Consider the following 13,776-nt stretch of genomic DNA (forward strand, 5'->3'; position numbering starts at 1 on the left):
TCACCGATTCCTCATCTTCTTTGTCCCCTCTTTCAAAATCAAACCCTATTACCAATGTTCACAACTCACCATTCACAGTTCTATGGACACTGTGCATTTCCCCCCGTCACTGATTTTTCACCCAAATCCCTGTAAAATGGCTCACATGACTGGCTGTTAACAATGACCTGACGCATAGACTACTTCCAAATAAACACCTTTGCTTTACTGTTATAACTTCTGCATAACAATTCTCTAAAGCAACATTACTCTTGGAACTCCAGCTGACAGCATAAGATTGTATTTTACAGCTGTTATATTTCAACAGTTTTAAGCTCACGGTATTTTCTATGATGCTGTCTGAATTCTTCATGAAATAATTTCTGTTCCACCACTGCACAGATAGGGATTCTAATATGAGGTACCTTATCTCAGGGGCAGGGCTCTTAATGCTTATCACAATGCCACTTCTCTATTTACATACTAGGACTGAAAAAAAGCTTCTATCCATATTTTTGTTTACTGAGCCATTTCCTGTATGGAAAGAAATTTGATTTAAAATGACTCTGAAGTCTAGCAATAAAGAAATCTAATATGTGTCTGACATACAAAAGTAGGTGAAAGAAAGTGAGCAGAAAACAAGCCCAATAGAGAAGGAAAAAAAAGTAGATTAGGGAAATCATTCAAGTTTTATGCTGTTCTAAACTTTGTTTTCAGGATAACTTTTACTACCTAAGCTCTTATCCCCCTCTCAAGCTTCATAATCCCATATGTTTAATACCTTGAGTCTCACCCACTGAATCTGTTTCATTTGAAATGCAGGAGACAGACAGATTTTTAAAAATGTAGGATACTTGTCTTTGGCAATCAAAATCAGGAAGACAGAATTAATGGTCACGAAGGCTCATAGGATTGCTTCAGGACTGATACAGCATAGGGTTGGGAGACTTAAGAACAGAAGAATTGAAGCATCAAAGCTGCAGAAACTTTTACGTAGGTGCTGTTCACTTCCTTTTCCACATCATTACTTTCTTCAACAGAGATAAAAAAACCAGATCATTTCACTCATAGGTAGTAGGCATCTCAAACCCACCCTCAAGCTATTTCTGTACATTCTAAAATAATTCATATGCAGAAGCATAGCATTTAATCTTCATGAGACAGAAATTTTTAGCTAAAATCGCATGCCAAGTCCAGAGTTCTCTCCGAATTATTACATAAACTCCATTTGAAAATGCTGTCAACTTTGAGAAGAGAACTGTAAATGGTGTAATTTCCTGAAGAATTATTTTCTAGGAAAAAAAAAAAATGAAACAGTTCAATACTCTGCCACCACAGAGAAATTTGTTTTCAGATTAAAAGAATGTAAAAAAATGAGGAAGCAACATGAAAACACAAGTTTCCTACCTTTTACTCACCTAGCACCAAACTAACTTTGGACCACTCATCTTACTAGAAATTTCCTAGTAAAAGGGAGAATGGTAGTAAGAGCAGTCCCTGAAACTGTAATAGTAACAGTTCTTTTGGCAATGTGTGAAGGGCAGATGGTATCAAAGATACATCAATAACTTAGGCAGAAGCTTCCAATAAAATCTCCTGTAGCGCATGTTATAGTCTGTGAATCAAAGTGTTAACGACAACCCCGGGTATCTGGCACTTCTACATGCAGTCAGTTTAACTACCTTATATGCAAGCACATCCCTCAGGCAAAAGTCTGCACTCCTGATGTATTTGTATTTGTCCCAGGCATAAGTTACCTGTAACCAAACTGATTCATAGTTTCCAGGGAAATCATCATGAGAAATACAGAAGTAGTTCTATTTGATTTATCTTCAAGTTACAGAACCTACCTAAGAGTTTCCTCAAAAGTTCCTTTGAGCTCTTTCCAGTTCATCACTGCATTCAATGATCAAAATGTACATGATTTCAGGAACATGAGAGCTTCTTCCTGCTTATGAACATTGCTTGGAGATTTAAAACCATACACAAGACACACTAAGGATTCTAGTAGAAACCATCAATGAACTTTTATCACCATCTTCCACATAATTAAGCTGCTGCTTCCCAAACTGGAGACTGAAATGCACACTGCCAATAAAATAATGTACTGAAGAGAAAACCAACACATAAGGTTTAGACACTCAAGTGGCATCTTCATGTTGGTGTATCTGTTTTAATTAGCTTTACTTTTCATGTAGGGTAAATAAAACATTAAGGAGTCAGCCAGACAGATAAGCAACAAACTGTTCTTCAAATAGCTCCATGAAATGAGCAAGAATAAAGCTTAAAGAGTGTTGTATTTACCTCTGTAGCTCCCAGGGCACTTTTAAGAACGCTGGGTCAGGTACACTGAGACACTGAGAAAATGTGCAATTTCTTTCCCACTGAGCTGTCAAGGCATTCATGCCGTGAATAGCTAACACCCTTCTTTGACAACCAGGCAAATATTTCTATTTTCTGCCATTCCAGTCATGAAGTATCTCAGTGTCGTCTCAGTTGATTTAGTGCCAATTCAAGTCAGACTTTAGATGTCTGAGCTAGTAACCGGACCAAATATTCTTGATGAAGCCTTGTCACAAACTCATAGACTGCTGCTTAATACATTTCCAAATAGTTAGATAGTAAAAAAAAGTTGCAAAGCTGAAAAGGCAGCAGGGAAGTGGAACACACATTCACCGAACTGCCAGAACAGAGTTTTCAGTGGTACATACAAGTACATATGCTGCAGCTTCTATTTCATTGTTATCGTTGCTGTAAAAAAGCCCTTTTAACTCATACAAGACTATATATTTCATTAAAATCAATTCTTTATTCACCATGCTTAAAAATTATAAGTATTTAGAAAAGCATAATTGATTACCAAGTCTATCCAGGCAGAACTGAGACAAGCCTAAATGAACACATTGTATTCAAGTGACAATTGCGTAAAGAGACTATAAACCTTTTTTTCCTTAAATCTTCCCAAATTTAAATATCTGATTACTTTGCACTTGCATCTGTTGACCAGAAGCTTCCCTTATCAATATCACGAAAGTGGATGATGGAAGGAAGGGAAGATCCTGTAATCAGCTCAGAAACCATCGAATTCATATTTTCAGCTTTTCCTTTTTTCATGGGATAAGAATAAGTAGACAGGAATAATGGTTCAGTGTATGAATACGCAAATACAAAAAGCAATAAAATACATTAAAGTACAGACTTTGTGTTAAGAGTTTAGAGTAAAGCCCTTTTTGGATTCCATTCTTTGAGCCATGCTGCATTACATAGCGTTCCCGTACTCAGAAATCAAATCACTGAGTTCCATAACTCAGTGTTCCCATACTACTTCAGGCAGAATTTGGTTTAGTCTTTCACATCCCATACTTTACAACCTACAGACAATTAAAATGTCCATTAACGGACTATGCCTTGAATAGAACTTACCAATACTGGCATAACCGGGTGTTGATGGATCTCCTCCGCCGTTCAAGGAAACCATAAAAGCTGTATCAGCAAGATCTGTAGTCTTTGGTAAGTCACAAGGATCAACATAAAGAAGAACACCACCAAACCCTGCATCTTCTAACAGAGAAAGCTGAGGGAACAAAACACCAAAGGTGACTATTAACAAAAAAGATGTCAGAACACATTGTTATTAATTTTAATTAGTGTTGAGATAAAGGTTTTGTCATTAATTGTATTGATCTGTTTCCAATTTGTGTTCATATTCTGATATTCTGATGGGATTTGATTGCACAATAAAAGAAGTGGGTGGGCACACCAGGAGAAGAAGGAAACATCACAACTAAGTACTGTAACAACTAGGATTTAAAATAATTGTCTTTTCCTTCCCTGCATTCATATTCGGTATCTCTTTATTCATCTCTAGTCTCATTTAATAGCACAGAAAATAGACAGGTTAGGTCTTTTTATTTTTGAGGAGAGTTTTAAAAACTTTATATTTAACAAAAATCACTATTAAATTCCTTTTTTCTACTGAGAGAAGGTAACAACATGGTTGTTTTTCACAATGTGCAACAACCACTGCTGCCATAGCTACAATCTTTAGTAAGGAGTTGTGTTGCACATGTGAAATTATAAAATAGCTTTCAGATTTCAGCTATAATTGCTGCTTTTTAACTTCCCAACAGTGACATCACAACTATGACAACAATAAATGAGTCTTGTTGCTTCTATTTTCATCTTTTTTTAATTCCTGTTCTGAGATGAGACTATCCTTGCACCAGACCAGTCAAGTAATCAGCTTTCTTTCTTGTCCAGAGTATACTGGAATGTTTACCTGCCAACCATGAAGCCTCAGAAAGATTAAAAACATGCACATTAAGGCGTGTATCTGTTTAAGAAACACTCTCACTTTCCAGCTGAAAATAAAGCCTGACTGCATCAACACTACTTTGATGTTGTGTTCTGTTCCTGGGAGAAATATGTGGGGTTGAGTTTCATTGTCATTTTCTGGTCAGAGAGCAGAAAAGCACATCATTCTTTGGTCCCATCTGGATTACAGCAAGTAAGAGTGCAGAAATAACTAAGAAGGGGCTTCTTAAACTAGTCTCTCAATGCATTTGAGCACTCTTTTCTTCTCAGATCAGAATTAAGATTCTAATGGCTTAAAGACAATTAAATGAGTGTGGTATCTTTTCTCTCCCTTTAGCTGATTATTAGTAATAGTTCTGTTTACAAATTATAAAGTAGTAATGCGTGATCAACTGATGTATCACAACACATTATGTTCCTAAAAGTGATAAGTCAACAATGATTATGAACACATCAGGAAAAATGCAAGTAACTGTGGATTATATCAACCTACAGATTACATACTGAAATATCTTCTCATTATTTGCAATTCTTCTCATTATATTTGCAAGTGCCCTGAAAACATGGCCAAACTTGCAGAGAACCCTGCTGTGTCACTATCTAGAAAGTTATCAATCTTCGTGAAACTTGTTTGGTATCACTCCTGGCATCGTATGTGCAGACAGCTACAGTATCAGAACTGTGGTTTGTCTTTCATTCCTAAAGATCATCTCTCTCCCCTTTATCCCTCCCCTAAGGCTATAATGGTTGTGCTTTATAAGGTATAATACCAGCCCTGTTACTGATAAATATTGCCTCTGTAAGGTTTCCTTAGTCTGCTTTCCATGCTTTTCCATTTACGTGTCTTGATCCACAGTAACGATTGAATCATTGACTAGTTGGCATGAAAGACTTATTTTACAGGAGGAAATATCTCAGCATATGCCTGTAAGTTTAATGAAAATGGGTTGTTGAGTAGACAGGAGGTAGATTCTGCTAATGCACCACACTGAGAAGGTATTAAAAAAACACCCAGGAGAGCTTATTCCTTAATGGAATGGGGAAAAAACACGTAAGAAATAAAAAGGTAGAGACAGACAAGAACACAAAAGCTTGGACCACAAATTAGACATCTTAAAAACTAATCTCAATAAACAAAGCTGTTGACAAACCTGTTCACTAACCCATGGAACAATCAGTTCCTGTATCAAATGATACATTACATAAGATAACACAGTTCCATACAAGACATATTGGCTTACAATCCTATGTAAGTGTCACCGTGAAAGGTTCTATCCTTACTCAAAACAAATAGCACTAATATCGTGTCTGGAAAAGTTAATTTAAAATACAGCAACTTTCAAATATCAATGAGAGTTTTTCAGCATGCGATAAATCAAACTCTAGTGCTGGAAAACAAATGAAACAGATTACTTCATTTTACTACAAGTTCCCTGCTGTTATATTTTACTTCTCAAAACTAGGTTCAATACAAATCCAGTGACATTTTCTTATTAGATCTAATTCTGTTTTCAAATATATCCCATAGGTCTTCAGCTTTTCAATCATTACCTAATGGTTAAAGTGCACCAGTAAATAAACCAATATAAACTAGCTGTATGTAAGATTTCTCTTTAACCTCATTACCACACATTTTCAATACTCTGCTAGTAGAAGTCTACATTTTAGAAACACCTTTAGCACACCCTGATATCTTAAAAGAGCCTCAAATTAGAGTTCTCACCTTCAGAAGGCATTCATGTACATGTATTTCATTCATAATATTCAATGTGTATCTTGGCTTTATCCTCACTCCTCTACCTAGGTACTTATATTAACAGTATATTAATAGCATTATGCTGTTCATTGAAACTGTTCACATGTTTTTAAAGGTCTATATCACCACAGCATGGCAGAAAGAGGCTCTTGCATAAATCAGAATCAGAGCAATTCTGCCTTACACTACGAGCTTCTGAATGATGTCAGTACCATGAAGATTATATACCCTGAGAACTTATTTATATGAAAACCCAGAAGTATCACACCTGAAAGCCACAATAATTAAAACAAGCAACTGAGATTGATCTGGAGAGGGGTGCCTTTGGCATACCAAGGCACTAAAGCTTTAAGTGGTAAAGTAAGCAACTTTTATCTGCTTTCTTAACTCTTAGCATCAATTTTATTGTTTAAAAAAAAAGTATGTGATTTTCTTTTTCTTCTTTCTGGCAAAGTAACAGAATCCTAAATAAAGAGATCGAACATGCTTTAGCAACAGGCACTTACAGAATGCTTAAGCATGGGATTTATTTAATCTTGATAGGGCAGTTTGCACTTCCAAAATCTGCATGCAAAGTTATAAAATTGACGCTTTACATGGTGTCTGCATTAATGTAAATTACATCACCATTCATTAGACAATAAAGCATTTGTCAGCTACTGACAGTATAGCACAATCCATACTGGATCATGTTATTATTCTAGAATATGATTTCTTCCATATAACGTCAGGTCAAAAGCCTTCCACTTCCTGAAGTCAGATTCACAACTGCACTGTTTATGACAAGTCCACTCAGGTGCTAACATAGTACAATCTGGACATAATGCATTCAGAATATAAACACTGAATGGCTATTCCTGCTTATGTTGATTGCCTATGTGTATTTGTCATCCCCTTAGCTCTACTCCTTCTAGGTAATCTCCACAAAAACACATGCAGAATTTTATATTCAAAGTCATAACACATGTGGAACAGTGAAACAAACAAACAAACAAAAAATTAAAGAACAGCAGCTAATTAATAAAACAATAAATACAATACACAATAATATTTTAGAGGAAGAAAGAAAATATCTCAAAGATATTCTTTGATGATATCAAAGATTTCTTTCTTAGGAGAAAAGGCTGTGGGACCTGCAGCTGTTTAGCCAGGAGGAGACTGAGGGTGGTCTCATCAACACTTACATATACCTAAAGGGTGGCTGTCAGGAGGATGGGGTGACACATTTCTCTGTACTGTCCTGTGACAGGACTAGGGGTGATGAACATAAAAAGTTCCACTTAAATACATGGAAAAACTTCTTTGTTGTTCAAGTGAGGGAGCCTTGGCAGAGGTTGCCCAGGGAGGATGTGAAGTCTCCTCACCTGGAGGTTTCCAAACCTGCCTGGACGTATTCCCATGTAACTTGATCTGGGTGGTCCTGCATTAGAAGGGAGGTGGACTGGATCCCTTCCAATCTCTAGCATTCAGTGATTCTGTGACATTCAGAAAATAAATGCATGTAGCTATTACATATTACCCTCTGTTTAAAATCAAATATATTCACAAAAATTTGTAGAAGCAACATCTCCTATTGTCATTACACTTCAGCTCAATGATCAGCATTAATTAGAAAATAACAGTAACCAGTTCTTAAGTACTGCATTTTTCAATCCGTAGTGCAACGTGAAAAAGACATGCTTCATTAATCTGAGACATAGCTTTACTAGCTGGACAGGCTGCAAGTTATTAATTACTCTTTTCTACCGAAGTTCCAATTAAAATCATGATGCTCTGAAAGGAACTCCCATCTCATTTTACTAATTGGCAGTATGTAAAATTACCAAGCAAGGGGAAAACACTATTTAAACTGTTGGAAGGTCTCACTGGCATAACATCGTTTTATTTCTGAAACAGATTGCTTGAGTAGAAAAATAAGACTTTGCATACTGCAGATTTAATTAGATGCCACTGTCCTCTCAATTACATACTATAATGCAGAGTACTTGGTAGGTGCAGTGGTAACACAATCAAGATCCAAGGCAGAAAAAAACAACCTAGATACACATACCTTCCTTTCTACACGACTCTTCCAACTTGCATAAACATTGTCCTTGTCTAAGGAATGATACTCTTGCTATACTGAACAAACAGGACTAGGAAAAGGATTAAGCTGCATCAAACTTCAAAAACATTCAGAAATGCAGATAACTGATCTCATAAACAACAGGCTATACCCAGAAGGGTCTTAAAAGGCAGAAAAAATACTACAATAGAATTAAACAAACTACTCCTGATGTACACTGCCACAATATGAACAATACAAAATCAAATCCTTACTTTGCATCATGACAAGACCTTAAAACTTTGATTTACTTACTATCATAAAAATGAGGATTCGAAGTGCACTGATTTGTGGAAAGAATCTGGCATACCTGGCTTTTGCAATACGTTATTATTACTCACTTTGCAAATTGAAATGGTCATTCACAATTTTCAATTTCCAGATGTTTTTTTCCCTTTTGTATATCTAAAAATGATTTCTAAAGAGAGAAAAATTCCCTCTTAATTTCTGGATGATCTATAGTACCAGAGGAAAAGTGAGTGGGAAGGGTAAAAAACCTGTTAATCATTCAAACCTGCAAACGAGTGATGGGGCTCTGTAGCAGTGGGGAATAAGAGCTTGGTACATAAATTCACCATCAGTTGTATTTTAACCACATTCTTCTCCCAGATAAGTGCTATTCAAGGGCAGTAGACTTTCAAATTAGCACTTATCACAGGAAAACTGATTTGTGAAGGTTCATGAATACCATCTTTTTGAAGTATAAGAATAAGGTGAGATGGTTTTCTGTAGCATGACTATCTTAAAAAGAAACTATAGGAGAGAAGTAAGATAGGCTTCCATGTTTCTAGCCCATCAATTTGGAGCAGTATTACATCTCCACACTAGCTCAAACCCTGTTTGCTCTAGATGTGGCCTCGAATCGTCCTTCAAACCCTTTAGACCCATTAGACATGCCCTTGCAGTAGGAGGAGCAACTGAGCTGTCATACAATGAAATGTACACACTCAGTCTTCCCATGGCCAGCTCTAATCTTCCAGTTATCTACTACCATATGTATAGCTGACTCTTTCCATTTCCCAAGGCAAAAATCCAAATAATAAGCTATTGTTTGTTATTGAAATAAACTTCTATTTCTACAAGCTATGCTATATTAAAGAGCCACAGAATGGCCACCTTGTCTAGAGTACCTGCACTTTTGTAAAGGAGTTTGTAAAGATGGATATGACGTCTATAGCCACAAAAGAAAAGCAAAGAAAATGTAACCAGCATAAGGAATCACAGTACTCATGCAAAGAGCAGCAGTTTCCACTGTGCAAAGCTAAGAAACTCACAACAACAAAAGGAATAAATTAGAGCTACCATAAACTGGAAGAACTCAAACTAGATTGAGTTTCCAAGCACTCATGTATAATGTTGAATTACAATTCAGCTTCTTTTCTACTAGTTTAACTAAAAATCTAGGCAACAGTCACAGAAGTTAAGGAAAAGTCTCTCGAGACTTTTTCCCTTTACCATCTCTAAAACAAAAAAGCACTTTGGTTTAATCCTGTAATCCTTGCAAAGCGAAATTTTTAGCATCATGGTCCTGAATGTGATATTAAGCTTATAAAGAACTGAACATTTTGTCCCATACTTTCTCTGTTTGCTGTCTGTTCATCTTCTATACAGTTTTATCAAAGAAAAGTAATTTGTTACGCATCAGCAGTTTTTAAAAATGGAATTTTTCACAATAGGGTACTTGGACAATTAAACATAAGCTAAATATACTGCCAGATCCCTGCACTAGAATTTAGGAACTTTTAATACAAATTGAGTGCATATTTTATTGCCAGATCTTGCTTACCACTGCTAAGAAAAATCACAATGCTCAGTCTAATTAAAAATGAAATTGAACTACAATTCCCTAGAAATAAGGCCTGTTTAGACTCAATAAGCTTTACTTAATTTATTTCAGAAACAAAATAATAGAATTGCTTACAGTCCAGAAAAAAATGCTTCACTATTTGATGAGTATATAATACAAAGCCTTTTACACTGTTATTGCATTCCTATGTCTTCAAGAAATACTACTTACTTTTAAACAGGCATGTAGAGGAGCACTGTGTGTATAATAAGTATCATTAAATATTCACTAAACATTAAAAAAAAAGAAACAAACTGACTGGATGAATGTCCAGATGAGCAACCTCCAAAAAGCCAATAGCATTTCCTTGTTCATACTGATACTGTTGTTTTTTATTATGATTATGGTTATTTCAGTCTATGTTTAGACTATAGAGAGAATGGAGCTGAAGATCCACCATACAAAAAACAATCACTCGAAGATATAATCTTGGTAAATCATCAGGAATAAACTGATTAGATCCTTCGTTGTATTGTATGCATTCCAGCAAACTTGAATCCAAATATCCAATACAGTCACAGGACTGAGCCAAACCTGTCAATTTCCCTTCACTTTTTTAAAACTATTTGTTTTCCTACCACCAGAGAGATGATGTAAAGTCAGCAGAGGCAATTCACAAACACTGTTCCCTGCACACAGCATTTCTCATTCAGAAAATCGTGGTGTCAAGTTCTGTACCTCAGTCAGAGCATAAAAACCACCAAAGGTTTTCTGTAGTGAAGAGGCTGCAATTTCACTGTTGGCAGCAATCATCCAGGGCACCTAGTCTCAACTTCACAGAGGTCTCAGATCTGAAGCGCATTTGTCTTTGCTACTGAATCACAGCAGTAACTACTAGCCAAGGAGAACCATGAAACAGCAACCCTGAAACAATTTTCAACAGACCAATTTTCAGTATCAGCTCAGTTGCATGCTACAGTACCTGGCTTCACTTAGGATCACTCTCATGTACTGCTTGAACTACTTATTAGCTTGCACTGACAGTAGGAAGTGTGGAAGACAGTCGCCTCCTTGGCACTTCGCCATACTGGGCTTCCATGAGGAAGGCAAATGTGTTCAGAAGGCAAACCCTTTCTACCACAATCTTCAGCTCCACAATGTGCTGTGGAACCTTGTTAGGGCAAATATGGTTTCTTTGTCACGGAGTGAGCAGCCTCTGCTCCACAGACTGGCTGTGAGACAGTGGTTCCCACTTCAATGCACTCCAGTGCCTCTGGCCAGCTGACAGGCCTTGCCTCCCCTCTGGAAGCTTCTGGGTTGCCAGGCGGATTACCTGTGTATAGCAAGGCTTGGCTCACGCTGCTCATTCTGAGCCTGAGGTGTTTCTTGATTGCTGCATCAATGCCTGCTCCTGGTCTGGGCTTGTGGCTGTGGGGTCTCCCTCAGATGAGGGTCAATATTCTTCTTGGTTTAGGGAAACATATTTAGCCCATGGTGTTTTTTCTCTCTTCATTTTCTGCTAACCATAGCAATAATGACAGGTTAGACTGCAGTATCCTAAGTCTCATAGCAAATCAATGACCTGGCTCTTACCCTGCGCTAGTAAGAGGACAGGGTTTGGACTCCCATTGGATGCAGCAGCAGTTCCTATTTTTAGCTCTTTAGTTACAAATCAAACTCTGAAGTGTCATCCAAAAGAGAAGTGATTACACTCATGAGTGGTAATACTTTATACTCAGTACCACAGATAATGCGCAAATAGGTGTTATTAAAGGGATTTTACCTGTCACTACAGTAAGAGCTCTTAAATATATAATGTGTCAATCTAGAGTTATTGGTGCTTGTCCATTTAAACTTTACCTTCTATCCAAGAAGAATTTGCATTTTCCATTTTGGAGAATTCTGTGTTCTTTGAGGAACAGATATTTTGAGAAAAATCTTGATCACAATTTCCATGTTCTGCATTCAAAATACACCGACAACTATTCAAACTGAGACTGACCTGCAGACAGTGAAGCCACCATGAGTGGTGGTAGTGGAGGAAATATGCTCACATTGGTATTTCTTCCAATGGTGAATTTATGTCCCTTCAGTATAGCTTGGCACTACAATCCACTGCCACTGAATTGGTATTGGCATCACACAACAGTCATATGAGAACTGGCAACCTGACAACACGTAGGACAATTTGAAGATTAAGAAGATATAAATTATAATTTTGTTCTACTGAAGTTATTTATATATTGGTCATAGATAGGCTCAGCTGAAGAAACAAATCAGATAATTAAATCTTGAGTTTTGTCATACTTGCCTCTGATTGAGTAACTGAGTTATCCTCACCCTCTGACATTTATGAGTCAAACTTTTTTGTTACAGTCAAGGCCATACTCACAAGAAAAGCTTAACACCATACTACTCTTAGAAGTAAAATAATTAAAAATTGCTAAAATCTATCACCTAAGTTGCGTCAGCAATCAAACGTCAGTGAGGAGACATCAGGCTTGTTTTTACGCTTTCATCTACAGAGTTGAGCACTCTCTATTTCTGTTATACACACTAAAAATCAGTAACACTGGTCTATGTTTTCAGATGAACAACTGGAGGAACAGCTATGCCTCAGTTTACTTTGCAAGCACCAGTCTTCTGAAGTAATTTAGATTGATACAGCCACTGACCTTTGCCCATTGGGGAAACCCCTAGGGCTAAGTAGCAGTGTAATTTAGGACAGGATAGAAACTTGTATGTTAAACTCAGGATAAGGATTCTCAAATTCTTATACTATATCTTCTATGAGAAATAGCAGGTGGGCTGAAAGACTGAGAAATTAATACAAGATGTATTACACTGTTAGACATACTAAACAGCAGAGGTGTGTGTTGTATGCACTTAAAATCCAGTAATGTGTCTTCTTTTCTGCATTTGATTTAACCTTAGTTGTCTGATAGAACTCCTCCTGGGAATTCTAGATGTTATTACCATTATTCACTCAACTTCTGCATTAATTCTATATTCTGCATTTATAAATGGTTTCCACAAACAATTCTCCAAACAAGGTAGGATTTGGACATTTAATGGCCTCAAGACCACTAAACAAAGCAAAAGTGGAGACAATATGGAAAAACTCGATTTAGCTTGTTTGTAAAACTATCAGTTCAATAATCTGTCCTTCATAACATGCAGTATATGCAATGAAAACTCACAATCTTTCGATTCTCTCAACAATCATGATATCATATTAGCACATGTTCTCACAACCCATATAACCATCAGTCATAAAGTTTTAATTAAGGCACATTAGCTACCCCAAACAGTGTACCTTAGGACATCTGTTAAGATTGTTAAAATACAACTGTCTCCATTAGACCTGTGCAAAACAATTCTTTTTCACTTATTTTATTATTCTCTCAATTATTATCTTGGAAGATTACATGAAAATCATATTCTCTGCTCAACGATTTTCTAGGGTATTACATCGTATCCAGGTTGCATGCTTTTAAAATAATGCTTTGAACATAATATAAATCTCATTAGACATGGTATGAAGTTGTTATGTATTTTTAAATTTACATTTGCTTTAATTTTACATTTCAAGCAGAACATATAATGATATAGAGTATGCTATATGTAAGCCTCAGGCATATCTATGTAACAACTAGGAAAAATGCATATTATTAATTACTTGATTAATATTTTACTTTCATTTATGGAAAAGAACAGTGTTTAACTACTTAGTTAGAATGCCTTTAAGTAAATCAATACTCAGAATGAACTTATTTATCTTCCTTATTAGAAAAACAGTCACAAACCAGGGATGATAAAAGAAATTATCATAAAGAA

The 13,776-nt window shown here is 36.3% G+C and overlaps 1 protein-coding gene across 1 annotated transcript in view; it reads right to left on the minus strand.

The window, feature by feature from the left end:
• The window catches only part of NAALADL2 (N-acetylated alpha-linked acidic dipeptidase like 2), a 253,407-nt gene that overhangs the window by 150,730 nt on the left and 88,901 nt on the right, over nt 1-13,776 (minus strand). Inside the window, exon 5 of the mRNA XM_062005290.1 lies at nt 3,403-3,553. Coding sequence (XP_061861274.1) covers nt 3,403-3,553 — 151 coding nt within the window. The remainder of the gene's footprint in view (nt 1-3,402; nt 3,554-13,776) is intronic.

Source organism: Colius striatus, chromosome 12, assembly GCF_028858725.1.
Source record: "Colius striatus isolate bColStr4 chromosome 12, bColStr4.1.hap1, whole genome shotgun sequence".
NCBI classification, from domain to species: Eukaryota; Metazoa; Chordata; class Aves; order Coliiformes; family Coliidae; genus Colius; species Colius striatus.